The 17,581-nt window shown below is 39.5% G+C and overlaps 1 protein-coding gene across 1 annotated transcript in view; it reads left to right on the top strand.

Moving 5' to 3' along the window:
* wdr11 (WD repeat domain 11) overlaps positions 1-17,581 on the top strand; it is a 52,234-nt gene that overhangs the window by 9,333 nt on the left and 25,320 nt on the right. The window contains exons 7-11 of the mRNA XM_053333053.1: positions 1,416-1,518; positions 2,133-2,331; positions 3,407-3,507; positions 6,618-6,794; positions 16,381-16,465. Of these exons, the coding sequence (XP_053189028.1) occupies positions 1,416-1,518; positions 2,133-2,331; positions 3,407-3,507; positions 6,618-6,794; positions 16,381-16,465 (665 nt within the window). The remainder of the gene's footprint in view (positions 1-1,415; positions 1,519-2,132; positions 2,332-3,406; positions 3,508-6,617; positions 6,795-16,380; positions 16,466-17,581) is intronic.

Genomic DNA, 17,581 nt, shown 5'->3' with positions numbered 1-17,581 from the left:
GCCCCCAGTGCGGCAACGCCTCCCTTCTCTAAGTGTTATAAAGTGCTTGTCACACAGCCAATTTGCATGACTGATGGTACAGCTGTAGCTAATGTCCAAGCTGGAGTTTGGAAGCTCCATAAACCAGGAAGAGACAGAGAGATACAAACAGCTACACATTTGTGCTTTACATTGACAGACCTGGCATGTACATGTGTGCATATTGAACACTGGATTGCCTCTAGATGCACCTACGGCAGCTATGAATGTAATGCAATTCAGTACAAATTCTGTCAGTGTGGAGTCAGTGTTAATTCATCTCACTGACTATAAAATGTAACAGAGGTGGATGTGAGGTGTGACCTTTTGGCTATGTAGTGCGTGACTGTGAGGGGAGTTGAGGGGAGGATGCAGGAGGTGCAGGATCTAGTTTTACAGTGATAAGTTGCAGACAGAACAGCAAAGTTGAAACCGAGACAAAGAAGAAAAAAGAAGATAAATGAAAAATACCACTAATTACAAAAGCTGTAGGCTTACTGATCAAACCTCCTGGTCACCATCTGTTCCTTATTGTGAAATGTGAAAATGATTAAAGGCCATGAAAACATGTTGATAAATCGGTCGACTACTGTAGTCCAAACAGAAATATCTTAATAGCTATTCGATGGATTTGCCATGGAATTTTCTACAGTGGTTTATAGTCCCAAGAGGATGAATCCTTCTGACTTTGGTGATCCTTGTGTGCCTCCAGCGTGGATCTATGCATCACAGTTTGTCAGTCACTTTAATCCAGACTGAAATATCTCAACTGTATGATAGAGTACCATTAAATTAGGTACAAATGTCCATGGTGCCCAGAGGATGGACCTTAAAAACTTTGGTGATCCTCTGACTTTCCCTCTAGCACCATTGTTGGGTCAACATTTCAGTTTGTTTCATGATAAAATACTTCAAATGATAACATTGTTCCAGTTACCAAATGTTAGTATGCTAATATGTTACACTAATACAATCAACAGGTGAACATTTTATCTGACCTGCTACATTTCTGCACTGTCATTGTTAGCATACTGATGTTAGCATTAAGCTCAAAGCAAAGCTGTACAGCCTCAGAGAGCCACTGTAGACTCTCATTCAGTCTTGTTAAAAGTGAATACTTTTATGATTATAAAAGTGAGTTGACATGACAACTGTTATTTTATTTTTTTTATTATGACTAACAAATGGAAGTTTACTACCTCAGATTCACTTTTTAAATTACAATAAAACAGTTTGATTCAACTTAGATTTTGTTAACGTCTGTGTATCTACTAAGTTGAAATAAAACTACACATGCTAAGTACCAATTGTTCAACAGAAAGTCTCCCAAAGACAGCTGGTAAAGCTGATAATGAAGACACACATCAGCACCTGATTCCCTGACTCTCTGTGTTTAGGTGATCCCATGTGCTCAGAGGGATGCCCTGTACTGTCTCCATGAGAACGGGTGTATCACCCTTCGAGTGTGTCGCTCCACTACCACTTCAGAAGAGGCATCAGGTAGGAAACCCCTTTCACACGCTCATGTGCACACATACAGTGCATGTTATTAGAACTGTCCTCCCTCACAGACCACTCTCATTCCTGTGCTGCCTTCCAGTCATCATCCATTAAGCCAAACTGCACTGCAGTCAGAGGCTGTAGCCTTTGTCTATGCTCCAGTGGGCATTTAGCCTCTTACTGTCTCATTTATCTTCGGCTCAGTGTTATAGCCTATTGTCTCGCCAAATCTCGCTCTCTCCCTCTCACTTACTCTCCTTGCTATCTCATCCACGCTAATCTCTGTCTACCCATCTCTCTCTTTCTCTGCTATTTCTTTGAGTCTCTCACATACTCATTTATTCTCTTATTTCCTGTCCTCCTTTCTTATCTGCTTAAATCCTTCCCTCTTACTTCAACTTTCCTACTCTTCTTTCTTCTCACAGTTCCTCAAACTCATCATCAGTGGTCTCGCAATCATTCTTTCATCCACTCTTATCTATTCTTTCCTTTATTAGAATTTATTCAATGTCTTATCCTACATTTGCGTCTCCATTCTCATCACTCTCCCTCTCAGACGATCCTTTATAACACACTTATCCCCCTTCTGTCTTCTTTCTCCCTCTCTCCTCCAGATCCAGAGCAGAATGTGCAGGAGCTGGTGTACGACCTGCGCTCTCAGTGCGATGCTATCCGAGTCACCAAGACAGTCCGGCCCTATCGCATGGTCATCTGCCCTGTCAACGAAAACAACGCTGCGCTCACGGTCAGCGACGGCAGGGTCATGCTGTGGGAGCTGAAAGCCCACACTGGCAGGGCTCCCACCAATCAAAGGTACACACACACACACACACACACACACACACAGACAGGTTTTCAGGTGGTGGCCCAAAGGCAGGGAAAGGTAACAGTTAAAAGTTTTAATACTTTGTATGGCGCCTTAAATAAACTGACTTTAAACTACATAATCCTCTGACCTAAATATAGTCTTCTTATAGTGACTGTCATAGGTAGGGTGCGCAGTGACTTTAACTATCATTGATGAGCCCTGCTTCCCTTTGATGGAGCTCTCCCTCGCTGCTGTAGAGGAAGCAGGTTTTGCATTTCTCTGTTAAGTTGACTTCCTGTGTAAGGCAGAAAGAAGTTTGTCAGCCAGTGAGAAAACCACAATTTAATTCAGGCAAACAAGCTAAATCCACAGCCCTCACATTAAATAGAGAGATAGCATGTTTTGACTTTTGTAGCACCACTTTGTGATGTATTATAATATTATAAACCTGCCTAGTTTAAATGAATCTGCTTGAAGTTCCGAGGTTTTCTATTTCAGGACTATTCAGGTGCAAGCACTCGACTTTCACACTCCACTAGATTGATATTCCAGTGCTTCCTTCTGATTGTCTGATGCCCAATGTTTCTATCTGAAAGCTAAAGTAAATCCTAAAAAGAAGTTAGGTTAGACATGAATTCGATTCCTGTTAAACTTCTCTCAGTTAGATGTGTTGTCACAGACTGCTGAGCACATAGAGATATATTAAGATGAGTTATTTAGGTTGAGACACTTCACTCTGCTGCACCTGTGTGGTTTATAGATTAAGGCATGATTGTGTCAAGCTCCATCACAATTTGCAGCCCACATGAAAACTTTTTTTTTTTCTAGAAATCCTCTCTTTTTTTAATTGAGAAGCATTTAATCAATGCAAGGACTCCTGACACATTTCATTCTGTACAAGTGCCGCTGTCTCCCTCTGGGTTGGTAATATTTTAAAGAGCGGATCATACTCATCATTCTCTCAAGCAATATTCATTCATCACCCCCACCCCCCTCCCTTTTCACTGGGTTCCCATAATAAATGTGTGTCGTGCTCTCACAATGTATTTGATTAATATTCTCTCTCTTTCTCTGTGTCAGTTCGGGTCTGTCGCCACTCTACTCCCCGGTGTCATTTTGTGGCTCTCGGCTGGGTCCAAACCAGAAAAGGATTCAGGATCTCTCTCTCAACAGCATGATCGGTATGCACCAGCACATACAAGCACCAAACATGTTGCCGTGTACAGCACCACAAAGTTTAGCATTTCAGAATGAGCTTGTTACATATATTTTTTGTTGCAATTAGAGCCTGATGATCGGTCAGTGGATCAGCCGTTATTGGCCTATCATATATGTATCGGTATCAGCATATATGCTGTCCAATATGTGCTTATTCATTTTTTAAAGTTATATAGGCAGCATTTTATATGATTTTTTTAAAATTCAATTTTAATGTATATGTACATGTTTTTTGCTCAGTTTTTTAAAAATAGTTATAATTTAAAAAAAAAAGTGAAGTTTGCTGTTTCAGTGCAATGAAGTTTATTGTTACACTGTAACATATCATGCCTCCATTACATATCTTTGTCACAAGTGTTTGATTTGTGACATTTGAGGGAGCAAAAAATATGTGTTTATATATAACATAAGATTATTGACTGATGTTTTTTATTCCCTAATATCGCTATCGGCTCCAAAAATCCAGTATCAGTCAGGCCTTAGTTACGATAAAAGCTTCATTTTTGGAGGAAAAAAAAAATGAAAATGAAAAGAATGAAGGAGACAGAGTCATGTGTGTGTGTGTGTGTGTGTGTGTGTATGTGTTTGCATCAGGCTTTCTTATATCTTTTATCATACCTGTGTGTTGCATGGGCCTCAGGGCATTCCTTTACTTTCTATTTATGTGTGTGAGTATGTGTGTGTGAGAGTGCTGGTTTCTTCTCTGTGCATTACACAGGGAGGCATTATTCCCCAGATTGAGTGGCTCTGCACAAAGGCTCCCATGGGTGCTTAGCCCTTTCTTTCTTTTACTTTAGTCTTTTTAACATCATATCCTCTTGCTTATGATGTGTTTTCCCTCTCTGCATTGTATCCTCTCTCTCTCTCTCTCTCTCTCTCTCTCTCTCTCTCTCTCTCTCTCTCTCTCTCCCTCTCTCTCTCTCTCTCTCTCCCTCTCTCTCTCTCTGCTGCCTATCAAAAGCAAACGTGGGTATGAAATAGTAATGAGATGCAGAATTTTCTTTTTTTTCTCTTTTTATTCGGACGGTTTGTCAGTTGTATTCGGCGATAGTCAAACTGCCAGCGAGCGAAGGGCCTTGGGGAGTTAGAGCACTAGTAGTGATGCTGGCATGAGAGGGGAGGATTTTGTTGTCTCTCCCTTCTCACACACTCACACATGCACAGATTTGAGCCAGCTACTGCCTGGCTGGAGCTATAGCCCCGTCTGACAGTGGCTGACTAAAGCTCTTATGAGGGAATGTCAATGGCCTGCAGGTTGCTAAAACTCAGTGAATTCTGCACTGATACCACTAGTTTGTTGCTAAAAATCTAATGCTAATGCTGTTCCAGGCTGACACAAGAAGGGCATCAGATGGGCAAAGACAAACCAATCATGGCAATAGGAATTTACTGCCAAAACCATATTTGCATCCTTTTCATATTTTTGATTTACTATGCACAGCAATCTGTTGCATCTGTGGTGCATTGATGTGCTTGTTTGTTTGTTGTCCCCTGTTTCATTTTATTATATCTTCAAGTTGCACGGATGCTCATTTGGACATTAAATATCCAGTGTAAAGACTATTATGATGCATGAAATGAAATCCAAATGGATTTTTCAGCCAGTTGCAAATATAACTTCAAGGTTGTTGCATGCTTACAGGATGTCCTTAAACTCTGGAGCTCATACACAAAAGAAGATGGTTTCCCCTTTAAAACTATATAAGGTATAGTCATTAACTGTAAGATTGTGAGGAGCATGAGCATCCAAATCCATGCATTAGTATAGCTAGGATGTGTTTAGGTCCTTAGACAGATAGAAGATATTAAAGGGCCTGGGGCTTATATTTATGGTGAAAACTGGTGTTAAATTCTGTGACTGTGCGGTATTAGAAATTCAATGAAATGAGCAAAGCAGATTTAACTAGATGAAGCTTACCGGATACTCCTGTGCAAAACATGGGTCAGTGGCTTAATTGTGTCGACTCCCCTCTAAATCCTTGAGATCGTTAAACCTGGACAATTTGAGGCCAGAGCTTATTGAAACAAACAGATTTTTCTTCTTTTGTGCTGGCTCTACCTGGAGTCAAATTGTGTGAACATATTTAACTCACATTTGTAAAGACAGGTTCAGTTCACAGTGTCATTTGTAACAGTGCTAATAAGCTCTATTACAAATACATATCTAGCAATGTGGGGGAAAAAATAGGTAAAGAGAGATATCTGTACACTTCTTCTCTCCATGCTAAAAGAGATTAAGTTTATTGCAACATGCTTCGGCTTATGGCTTCGTCAGGGTACAAACGACACTGTATCACAGGACTAAGCAGGATGACTCATACCTGCACCAAATTAGGTTTCATGTATTACTGTGTACAGCCTCATCTGGAATGGGCTACTTTGGGAAGCTGTTCAATAGTTGACACTGTTACTGTATGTTTGTTACGTATGTAAAGTATGTTTGCTTATTGCTTGTTCCTTGAGCTTTCTTCCAGTTGCTTGTGTTTAATTATGATTCTTTATTGTGTTTGATTGTTGCTTTTGTTCATGTTAAATGAATGGAGTGTGAACGTCACGAGAGGCTCTACCATGCCCATATCTTTCAAAGTAAAAGTACAAAAAGCTCGAGGTAATCAAAGGTTGTTGTGATGCAGTTGGTTAGCTGCCAAACATGTCACATTGGATCTGCTTGACTCATTTTAATGCACACCTAAAATTATATTGGACACAGTTAGATTAACACATAAGTAATATTACAGGACTTGGATAGGAGCAAAAAAACCTAATGAGACAAGTCTAATTGTGGCTTCAATTACATTAATTGTTTCTATGTCATTTAGTAAACAGGCGTCAACGTGTAATGTTGATTAATTGCAGACTGTGTGCTCTACGCACTGTTAGAGATGAAGGAGAAAGCAATCTTCAGCCTCTTCCTCATATTGCAAGAAAAGTACATAAATAACAAAAGTAGAAAAGAGGTATTTGATGTAGCACTCCTAAACATGTACAATTTACTCTATTTTTTAATTTAAAAATTGCTCCATTTGTTTTTATAATGCCCCCTTAAACCTTTCTATGCTGTTTTTATCTCTAGGTCAGACCTTGATTGCTGGTGAGGCTCCTCCTCCATCGTCCAACCAGCAAGAAGTCCAGTTGAAGTTTTTGCTCACTGGCCTACTGTCCGGTCTGCCGCTGCCACCGTTTGCCATCCGCATGTGTCCACCACTCACCACCAAGAACATCAACCATTACCAACCCCTGCTGGCTGTCGGTAGGTAGCAAAACTCACTTAACAGCAAGGCATTACTGCTACATGTTTCAAATTCTGTTCCATGTAAATGACGTGATGAATGGTGATCAATCCCAAAAGTACTGGAACCTGAAGTAGCAAATAGAAGATTGTATAAAATACTTATGTAAAGATCATTTGCATAGATTAGGGCTTCTCAAAGTTGGGATTCATGTCTCTTCAGGCAGAGATAAATCTCTTATTCCAGTATTACTGTGGTGATTGAGCTACTCATGACTTGTCATTTTGGACAAGCACAGGTTAAAGGCGCTCTCAGTGATTCTAATCCAATACACTTTTCATCAGATTTAGTGAATATCTCTTCACAGTCAGCTAGCTGGCCATTCTGTGTTGATACACAGACCTTGCTCTGTAAATGGGAATGTACACAAATTGGCTTGGACCGAACCGAACAACACTATTCTGGCCAATTGCTAGCAGGGGCATTTGTGCTTGTGTACAACAGGGCAGGGAGAAGGGCAGGTGGAGGGGAGATGGGAGAAAGAGGAATGATTAATCTGGTACATGCATTGTTAAGAAGGAGAAATGGCTGAAGGTGAAGGTTAGAAGGACAAAAATTAACAAAAAAGTGCTATGATCAGGAGTGAAGAACCACGTTAATATTGGCGTCATCAAGATTGCTGTTTTAGAAATCCAGTTGCATCAGTACAGCAGTTCATAAATGGTCCTGGCAACAACCCCTAACTGTACATACTTGATAGGCAGACTCATGTCTGGATCTGGACTGAACAGCAATTTAATCTGGACAGGGAACACATTTTAACTGCAGCCTGACCCAGAAGGCTTGAGTGACACATTGCTATCATGCCCCCTCACCTGTCATCATTCAGCTGCCCACTACCTGCCACAGTTAACAAGGTTGTTGTGGAATGTAGGCGCTCCTATAGATGAAGTATAATAACTTGTTCTAAACTAACGGATACAAAAAAAGAAAGATTGACAGTGAAGAGATTGCATTTTAGCATGAGGACTGAAGAATTTTTTTTTTTTTTTTGCCTGAGGAAAGTTAGAAACCATTGAACTTGAATTGCAATGAAACAGTGGCCATAATGAAGAGTGGGAACACAGAATGCCACTATGAAACCAAACATGTCCTGTTTTAAACAAAACTATCCCCAAAACACACAGGTAAGAAGCACAAAACTGAACCAACTGAATAATTATAAAACCCAAGAACTCATTAATGAACACTTATGTCATTTTTGCGGTGGAATTGAACATGAATCATAGGCAGCTTCATTAGATATGATGAGGTGAAGTACTATTAGGTATTAGGTGTGTTTATTTTTTAAAATGCTTTTTTAAATTGAATTCATCCTTGGTTACCACGGAAACCATCCATGCATCTGTCAAACGTCTGTGACTGGGAGCTTCATGAAGACACCCATTTACGCGGTTAATTAAACTTCATTCACACATAAACGGTAAGAAAAACCAAGTTTCATTTAAATGTTTGTCACTTGTAGATGATGGTCTACAGTTTAAAGGAGTTTATCATCAAGACACACCTCTAGAGCATTACTGACAGATAGAGAACCACTGTTAGTTTACTTGGGTTATCAGTGTTACAATGTAAAACATATTGGTATTTATGGAAATCAGCTGATTGAAAAAGCTCTTTCAAAGTCAATCGCAAGATAAGATTGTTACATAACTGCCTTAAATCCCTGTCTTTATTTGATGATAAGAGTTGATTGAAAGATGGAAGAATATCTGCTAGAAGAAAAGAGTAACAGCAACTAAATGAATTCATCAACAGAGGTAGGTGATAGTTACTTTAAAGTCACTATAATGAGAATTAGAAAGTGGTAATGTGTAAATTCGTTGCTGGGATACATTTGTAGCATCTAAATTTAGAGCAATCAGTGCAAAGAGGAAGTCACTGCTATTCTATTGTAAATGTATGTATTGTTTGGTCAATCAAATGATTTGAAAGTGAAAAATTAACCTTCCTTCATGCTTAAAATAATAATTTAAAAAAAGTGTATTCATTCATTTGCTTGAGCAATTTGTCTTACATAACTGCCTTATATCCCTGTCTTTATTTGATGATAAGAGTTGATTGAAAGATGGAGAAATATCTACAAGAAGAAAAGAATAACAGCAACTAAATGAATTCATCAATAGAGGTAGGTGATAGTTACTTTAAAGTCACTATAATGAGTGACTTTAATTAGAAAGAATAATTAGAAAGTTTCTTCAGTGGTAATGTGTAAATTCGTTGCTGGGATACATTTGTAGCATCTTCAAATTTAGAGCAATCAGCAGTGCAAAGTGGAAGTCACTGCTATTCTATTGTAAATGTATGTATCACTTTGTCATAACAGAGAAATGTCTATGCTCATAAATAATAATCATTATGTAGTTAATAGCTACAGCATGGTACAACCAGTCCCAGCCCCAGAAGAAAGTAACTGGCTGGGCATTTGTTTTTTTAAGCTCCCAACCTAACCCAAGGGACCACTGTGACTCAACTGTTGCCCTATCACTCTAGCACAAACATCAGACATGCTTAATTTGCATACAGTAATGCATTAATTTTATGACTGTTGCAGCACCAATTACAAGTCATTTGTAAGCCCATAGTACAGCATACATAAATGATACAGAAATTGCGTCACCAAAATACACGCATATACGCACTCTGACACATACATACACACACACGCACACACACACACACACAAACACACACACACACAGACTAACAGACTAAAGTGAGCCCCTTTGCTTAATAAGTTCCACTGCCATAAAGTCTAAATGGCTTGCAATAAAAGGGAATACTAATGTTCAACAACAAAACTCATATACTCACTTGCGAGTGAATCCTGCATGCATCCTTCCGTCCTTGATACAGTATCACTTTCCAATGACATGTTACGTAAGCATCATTGCGTTTTAATTCAACATGTTTTGATTGTTAGCCCCAGCATACTAACCTCAGCTAGCCGCTTTCATTCTCCCTGGCCTGTCGCCATTTGAAGACTAATGGCCTTAGAACAGTTTCTGCTTTGCTTGCTTTTTTTATTTGTACAAGGATATCTCTTCCTGTATTAATTGGGACTCACTTTCACTGTTCTTTTGTTTTTGTTTCACAGAAAGAGACTGGCAAAATCCAAGTTACACCTCACGATGATGGTCAGGGGAGTTTCAATAGAGGACAGGTGGATCAACTATAGAGCAACCACATTGCTGTAACCGGGGGGGGGGGGAGTTTCAGTTGACATAGACATAGAGGTTTAAAGATTCACCAGCGTATCCACACAGGAGAAAAGCCTTACCTCTGTGACCAGTGAGGTGCTAGTTTTAGTCAATTATCACATCTGAAGAACCGTCAGTGTATTCACACCAGAGAAAAGGAACTTGCAGGAGAAAAGCGTTGTGTCTGTGACCAGTGTGGCAGTAGTTATGGGTTTCCATTTCTTTGAAAACTTGAAGGTTCATCAGCACCAACCACAGAGGAGAAAAGCATAATGAGTGCATTTATGCAATTTAGAACATGTATGCAAACTGTATGACAAATGGCTGTAAGAAGATTACATGAGGTTTGCAAAAGGTGTCTTTAAATAGTCTCAATTATATTCATATACATGCAAGTTGTCAAATTGTGTTGTTTCTTTATTTCCACTATCAAAGCTACAGCAGCAATTGCACACTCACACACACACACACACACACACACACACACACACACACACACACACACACACACACACTCATGCACGCAAAGGTCACTGAAGAGCGAACCACTATCTTAGTATAGCAATACATGAGCATGCTTAAACTGAAGGGTTGTACTGTTTTCTGCCTACTAATTTTATCAACATTCTAACACCTACTGAATGCAGAGTGTGTTTGTAAAAAGCCTAAAGGTACTTTCAGACAGCGAGTTCTTTCCCATTGTGGCAGCATCGGTGTTCTGTGTTTTGAATCAGTGTTTTTGAAATTTATAATAAAAATGGTGGCACGTGTATCAATGATTAATTATGATCACAGCACTTGATTTTGTGTGTGTGTGTGCAGAGCTAGTTTTAGTATGTGATATATCTCAATCATGGTTTTACAGTGTCTGTGTAAATCCTCGAGTTGTAACAATATACTCAGTGTCAGTGCTCGTCTTTCTTATCATCTCAGTAAATACCACAGATTTGGCCATTGAGTCCGGTTTTGAAATTTTGAAATGTTGCTGCCCAGTGATGAGAGCACAAAACATCTAGTGAGTCAGGAGTGCTTTGAAAGGCCCACAGAGCTCAATGATGATGCAGCTGCAGCTACACATTTTAATCGCTTGCACGTCTAAGCCCTTTATCAATGTCGCTTGTGGTTTGGTTCTGAAAAGTAAGATATAATAAGCACTGAAAATGAATAGCAGCAAAGCAAGACCTCAAACGTCAATCCATCCAAAAACAGGAAATGAACAGATATTGATATTGAAGGTAAGCACCAAGTCAAGCAGGCGTTCACATCACAATAGCAACACAATTATCAGATATTCATTCATATGCTTAGCCTAAAGGACATGTCAAAGTGAATGAATATTCACGTCAGCAATTGCCAGTACTTCCCAATGTAGGATTTTATTTACTCTTTAATTTAAGGAATCTTCAATATGTTCTTTGTAGTTCAATTACAATATGCAATGTGCATGTATAGGATGCTGTAAAATTCCTGAAAGTACAGTGTTCCCAAAGCTGTTGAACCTCTTGCAAATTCTCATCCACATGCTTTGTAATGTGAAATGTAATGCGTCTGTCTGGTGCTCTGTCTGTGTGTGTGTGTGTGTGTGTGTGTGTGTGTATGTGTGCACACAAATTCCATTTAAGGCCCAGGCTGTTCTCTCCCCAAAGCAGCAAACCTTCAGTTTACTTGTCAAGCTGAAAAATAGGCTATGCTCAATCCCCTGACATATCCCACATAAATTAATCACACCTCAAAGATACATTGCCTCCCTCAGACCCACTGACAAGCAGTTGAATAATAAGACCTTAAACCTACACATCTTACAACCGTTTTCTCCTGGTCTCTTTGTCTCTCTGTGATATGTGCATCACGTCCTCAATGGTGGAACACAGAGATCTCTAAAGTCCATTGCACATTATTACTTAATGATTGCAATAATTCTAAATTGCCTAAAGGGACGGCCACTGCTGTTCTCCATCAGTTATTTACAGGTCTGTATCAGGTGCTTGTCGAAAGTGTAAAGGCATATTTGCCTGAAAAACAACCACCACCATTCTCCCAAAAACACTTCTCAGTCACGGACCTGTCTTTTTTTTTTCCAATCAGTGTCTGAGTTCTGGAGCGGGTGCAGTAGGAGCCCTTCACACTGCAGATGGTCTGAGGTTGACTTGGCACAGCTGTTTCCCAATGGTGTTCTGAATCTAAAACTAGAACAAGGGCGATTGAGTTTTCTATGCACATCATCTTTTTTTCCAAGTCCCCATAGTCATCTTGCGAAATCAAGTAGTTAGCAGTCTCTAGCTGCATTATTTAAATGTGCCTTTTTGTTCTACTTCCTGTGAGCTGGCTTCTGCATATTAAGTTTGAGGGACTTGATGATTACATCAGGGATTATGATGGAGGGCGCCATCTCTGCTGAAAGATGGCGGCAATGTCCAGGGGACTTAAAAACTGCAGTGTATTCAATTAAAATGGTATCTTGAGGCTAGTATATTTAATTTATTTCCAGTTTACTCTATTAGCACACTGAGGGATGATGCTTATTATTATTGCAATAAGGAAGATTTTACAATAATTAAGAACTGCCTCATTTAAAGTCTGAAGTCAGAATCTGCTACTTGGCCTCACTGTTATGCTTTGTGAGTTGAATTAATTCCCTTGATTACAATTGCAATTGCTATTTCCTCAGTAATGATGTGGAGGTCAGTAGTATCATGACTGGCGGGTATTGGCACCTGTTGCGTCTGTTTACCAAGAATATACCTGATCAGTAAATCCATAGCAATCCATAGATGAGTGCTTGGCAACTTATAGTTCAGTCTCTTTCTTGACCTCTGTTCCAGTTTACATTGGTTATCTCCCTTATCTGTAGCAGAGTTAAAAGGCCGACTCATTAAGTCTCTGTGATGTGACATGAGTCAGAGGAAAAGCCAAGGGAAACCAAGTTTTTCCACCTTCAACTAGGTGCAAATAAAGCAAGAGATGAGAACACTGCTGATGGTGTGAAAGCAGTGGGGCTTGAAATTGCCATCCACAGTTTCATAACTGTTCAACAGAAGGCAAGGATTCCCGTCTCTTTTTTTTCCTGTCTGTCAATCTTTCTTGCTCCTTGCCTCCAAAGGGAAGTTTATAGAAGCTATGCAGACAACCTAGCTACCCAGAAGGACTGTTGCCTGGTCGCATGTCTACAAAGCTGTAATCTGTGTGAGACCTGACAGCTCTGTTACAGATAGGCACAAGGCCCTGAGGCTTCCTTTTCAGTAACATGTACACAAACGCTGCCAAACTGACATCCATTCCTAATCACCTGATTTGTTGCATGCATACTTTATTTGTCGATTCTTGCCTGACAGCTACTGCTTTGCTTGGATCAGTAAAAAAACTGCATTAAGTCTTGGGAAAAATAGCAAGAGAAGAAAACATAAATTTGTCGACTGCAAAATGTGGGAAATGAATGCCTACGTAATATGAAGGCAGTTACTGAAGCATGAACCTCCAAAAAGCAAAACAATTATCAGATGGACTGATTCTCATTCTCAGCTCCAGTGGTCTGTCAAAGGGTATATCAGCTACGTCTGCAGTTCACAAAATAATCTATTAAAACCCTCCTGTTTAGAAATCTCAGTAATTCATAGAGTTGGGTTCAACTCAGGGTAGATCAGCTCTTTCATCAGCTTGGTTCGATGTTGAAACATATTAGATTTTGGATTGGTTCTTGTGAAGGATTTCCTTTACGCTAATGGAGTTCAAGTAATTTCTTTTTATGGGGAAATCAGACTGCATGCACAGTTTAAAAAATAATCTGTTGCATAACTTTATGTGCTTAATTTTATTGGACAAGTATTACAGATGCTGATACTTGAAGGGGGGGGGGGGGGGTGGTTATGCTGATTTGCTGGCAAGACTTATGTGCAGGATCAGTAGTACTCTGTCTGTTAAATATGAATCCACAACCAACCGCTGCTTGGATTTTTTTAGGCCTGCAAAAAACAGGAATAATGAATTGAATCATTTTTTTCCATATTCAATTAAATAATAGCCTCCATGTGAGACGCTTCGGTCGGTAAATGTGTGTTTTCAAAAGTTTTTTTTCCGGGAGGGCGCTCACTCTCTCACACTGTGCCTGAAGCTTGGCTATAAACACTTTCTAAGTAAGTAATAGAAACTGTTAGTGCCAGTTTATTTTAAAAGAGTAACAGCTAATGGGTCTGACACTGGGCTGGCTGGAAATGTCATTGATCTCACAAATATTTGGATTTGATGACTTCAGCTGGTTCAGTTTTGTGGTTCTTACCTCCTTGTTCTGAGGATACTTGTTAAAAATGGGCATGTTTGGTGATGCAGTGGTACTCTTAATTATGCTCACTGTTATTTTGCAAATCAACTACAGTGGTCTTATTCTTCCCTCGGGCAAAATGAACGCATATTTCTCAGTCCACTCATCCTTAAACAGAGATTTCACTGTCACTCTTTTTTACTTTCAAGTAGCTGTGAACAAGCCGTTTTACTTTAACCAGAGTGCTACCATCCTCCAGCTACCTTGCTAATTGCAGCACCTAGTGGGTGGCCTAATGAAAGCAGGTGAGGTGATGTGATAGCAATGTGTTACTCACAAGTGCTCTTCATCAGGCTATAATGAAATTTGAGCAGCACAGACCACAAATGACATCTTTCTGATTGGTCTGTTTGCAGACTGACCTGACAACTGACTCTCACTTATCATGTTGTGGTTAAAGAGGCCATGTTCCATTTTTTTTTTTTTTTTTTTTTTTTTGTCTAATTTGAAATAACTGCCCCACAATCAAAATGAATCTTTTTAACCACACTCACTGGACTCTACAAATTTAGGGGGCGCATCATATCGATCATGTTAATCAGATGAAACAAACGGTGGCAGTGGGGCGACCCAGGGAAACCACAGGAACAGAAGTATCTGTGTTTATCTCCCACAGCCCACTTCCTGTGTGCCAGACCTCCAGCTGAAACATCCCACTGTCCCTCACTACATGCCATCTATCCTCTACGCAATGGGCAAGAGAGGAAGACACACACACACACACAAAAACAAATAGACTGTCTATCACCGCCTCCAGATGTTGTATCAGCATGTGGTCATCTCGCTCAAGCCCAGTGCAGAGTGAGTCTTTTGCAGAGGGACTGGGCATCTAATTTGGAATAATTATAGAACTAATTGTGCTGCTGCATCTGCCTATGTTCTCTGCAAAAATAAAAATAACTCCCTGGAACCTTTTTTAGATTTGCTTTCACATCTGCTGCTGAGTTTTTTGCCATGCTCCTGAATTAAGTAATTATTTTAATTGCAGTGTTTTTCAGCTTCCTTGCTTAGGTTATAACCTCAATTGTTTTGTCCTTTTATGACTGCTTGTTTTTCCCACTAATGGAAAATTAGCCCAGGGCATTCTACAAAAAAAAGCTGTTGCAATCAATGGGGAAAAACATATAGTAAATAGAATGTCAGCTTTTTATGGTTCAAAGCTGAAATAGTGAAAAAAAGGGTTATTTTTCTAAAAAGAAACAGGTGACACATTAATTAAACACATGAGTAAAAAGGGTCTGTTATGGCCAAAAGTAAAGGAGCTAAAATGTGACACCTGTTCAAATGAAACAAGATGCTACAAACACAAGATAGGGAAAATGAATAAGTGAGTCACTTTTTCCTCTGGCAAGGCTACACTTGAGTTGGCCACCAATAAGCTCCAGTCAAGCTTCACAGTATAATTTTCTTCTTTCTCCTCGCCTTTTTTTTCTTCTCATTATGAATTTGAACCAAGCCATTGCTTAAAAACACGCTCCCAATATCTCATCAACTCTCCCTGCATGTGGGGGAAAAAAAAGTTGTAAGTAGATTTTAGCTTAATTTAAAGTTTTCACAGTTTGAAACTTCAGCTGGGTATATATGCATAAAAAGGGACCTTAATGATTTTGGTTTGCTTTTTTCTGTCACAGTATGAACACACTAAAACGTCTTTTGACATTTTGTCAAACTTGCTCAGAGTTTCCAATCAGAGTGTCAAATGTCATCTGCGCTATTTAATCAGGTGGAGTTTCGGGAGGGATTGAGCTGTTGTGCTATTTTCCCAGCAGCAGATGAAACAGTGAAATATTTGCAGGCTGTGAGCTGAGTGACACAGGGTTTGATGTGCTGCCTCTATCCGCACCTACTGCAGTGACAGGGAACACACAGGAGTGTCACACTGACACACTCTCTCTCTGATCCTGCCAGAGGGTAGATGCTGCTAAGATAACTATATGGCTTGTGACCCCTTGTTTTTCTATATCAGTCTGTCTCACATTTTTCTTTTCTTATGCCCCGCTCTCTGTCTCTGTCTCTGTCTCTCCTTCTCAGGCACCAGTAATGGCTCTGTGCTAGTCTATAATCTCACCAGTGGTCTTCTGCACAAGGAACTCAGCGTCCACTCTTGTGAAGTCAGGTAAGATTTTGCTCGTGTGTAAAAATGGCACACACACACCTTCACTAACATGAGTATGCTCTGGGTGAAAAATCTGTAAAATGGCACGTCAGATGAACCCCAGTGGCTAGTCAGTCAGCTCCAGGTGGATTGATTTCCTCTTGATTGTTTTCAGCCTCATTAGACTTTTTGTGGAGACAATCAGCAATCACATAATTAGAGCACCTTGTCAGCTCTTGTGTTTTAAAGAGAAATAATTCCCCTGCTTGGTGTGTGCTTCAGCTTGGTACAGTACTCTTGACTCAAAGAGATGAAGATGACAACCGCAAAATAGAAAGAATTCACACAGGCACTGAGATTGTGTCTGAAAATGTGATATACGTGATATAGATTTTTGGGTAAAAATATTATTTAATGCACCGTGCAGAGCAAATGAACCTAAAAAAATCTCCATATTTTAGTCTAGCTTTTATGACTGGAGTTGGAATGCCAAGAAGGTAGTAGCATTGCTAATATATGTAAATGAAATCATATAGGCGCAAATAAAAATGCTTTATGTTGCTAAGACACAATCTGGATACTAATATTATACAGCGTTGAAGGGAAGAGAAAAATCCTGTAGGGTTGCAGCTAACTATTATTTTCATTATTAATTATTCTGCTGATTACTTTCTCTATTATAAATCAATTGTTTGGTGTATAAAGATGAAGAAAACTGAAACAGAAAAATGGCCATTCTATTATTCCAGAGTCCAGAATTACACCTTCTAATGTCGTATTTTGTCCAACCAACAGTTCAGGAAATGAATGACAAGATTACACGATTATCAAAATAGTTAATAAATGTTTGAACCAATGCACATTTAAGAACCTAAACAGTGTGGAGGAGCTGATGAAAATACCGCAGAGCTGCCTCGGTATGTTTATCCTAACAAATTACTGAAGGTTGAGGGCTTTTATCCTGAAGTGCAGATGAATGCAGAGGGAGCTTAGATGCACTTGAGAAATGGGACCAGCTTAGTGTACCATGCAAATCAATTAATCACAACAACCCAATAAACTGAATAACAAGGGTTTTACTCTGTGTATTTGTGTGTGATAGTAAAAGGTGGTGTGTTAAATTAGTGATGTTTAATG

The sequence above is a fragment of the Scomber japonicus genome, chromosome 14 (genome assembly GCF_027409825.1).
Source record: "Scomber japonicus isolate fScoJap1 chromosome 14, fScoJap1.pri, whole genome shotgun sequence".
NCBI lineage: Eukaryota > Metazoa > Chordata > Actinopteri > Scombriformes > Scombridae > Scomber > Scomber japonicus.
The sequence above is the reverse complement of the archived record's forward strand: the minus strand, read 5'-3'. Positions and strand labels throughout refer to the sequence as shown.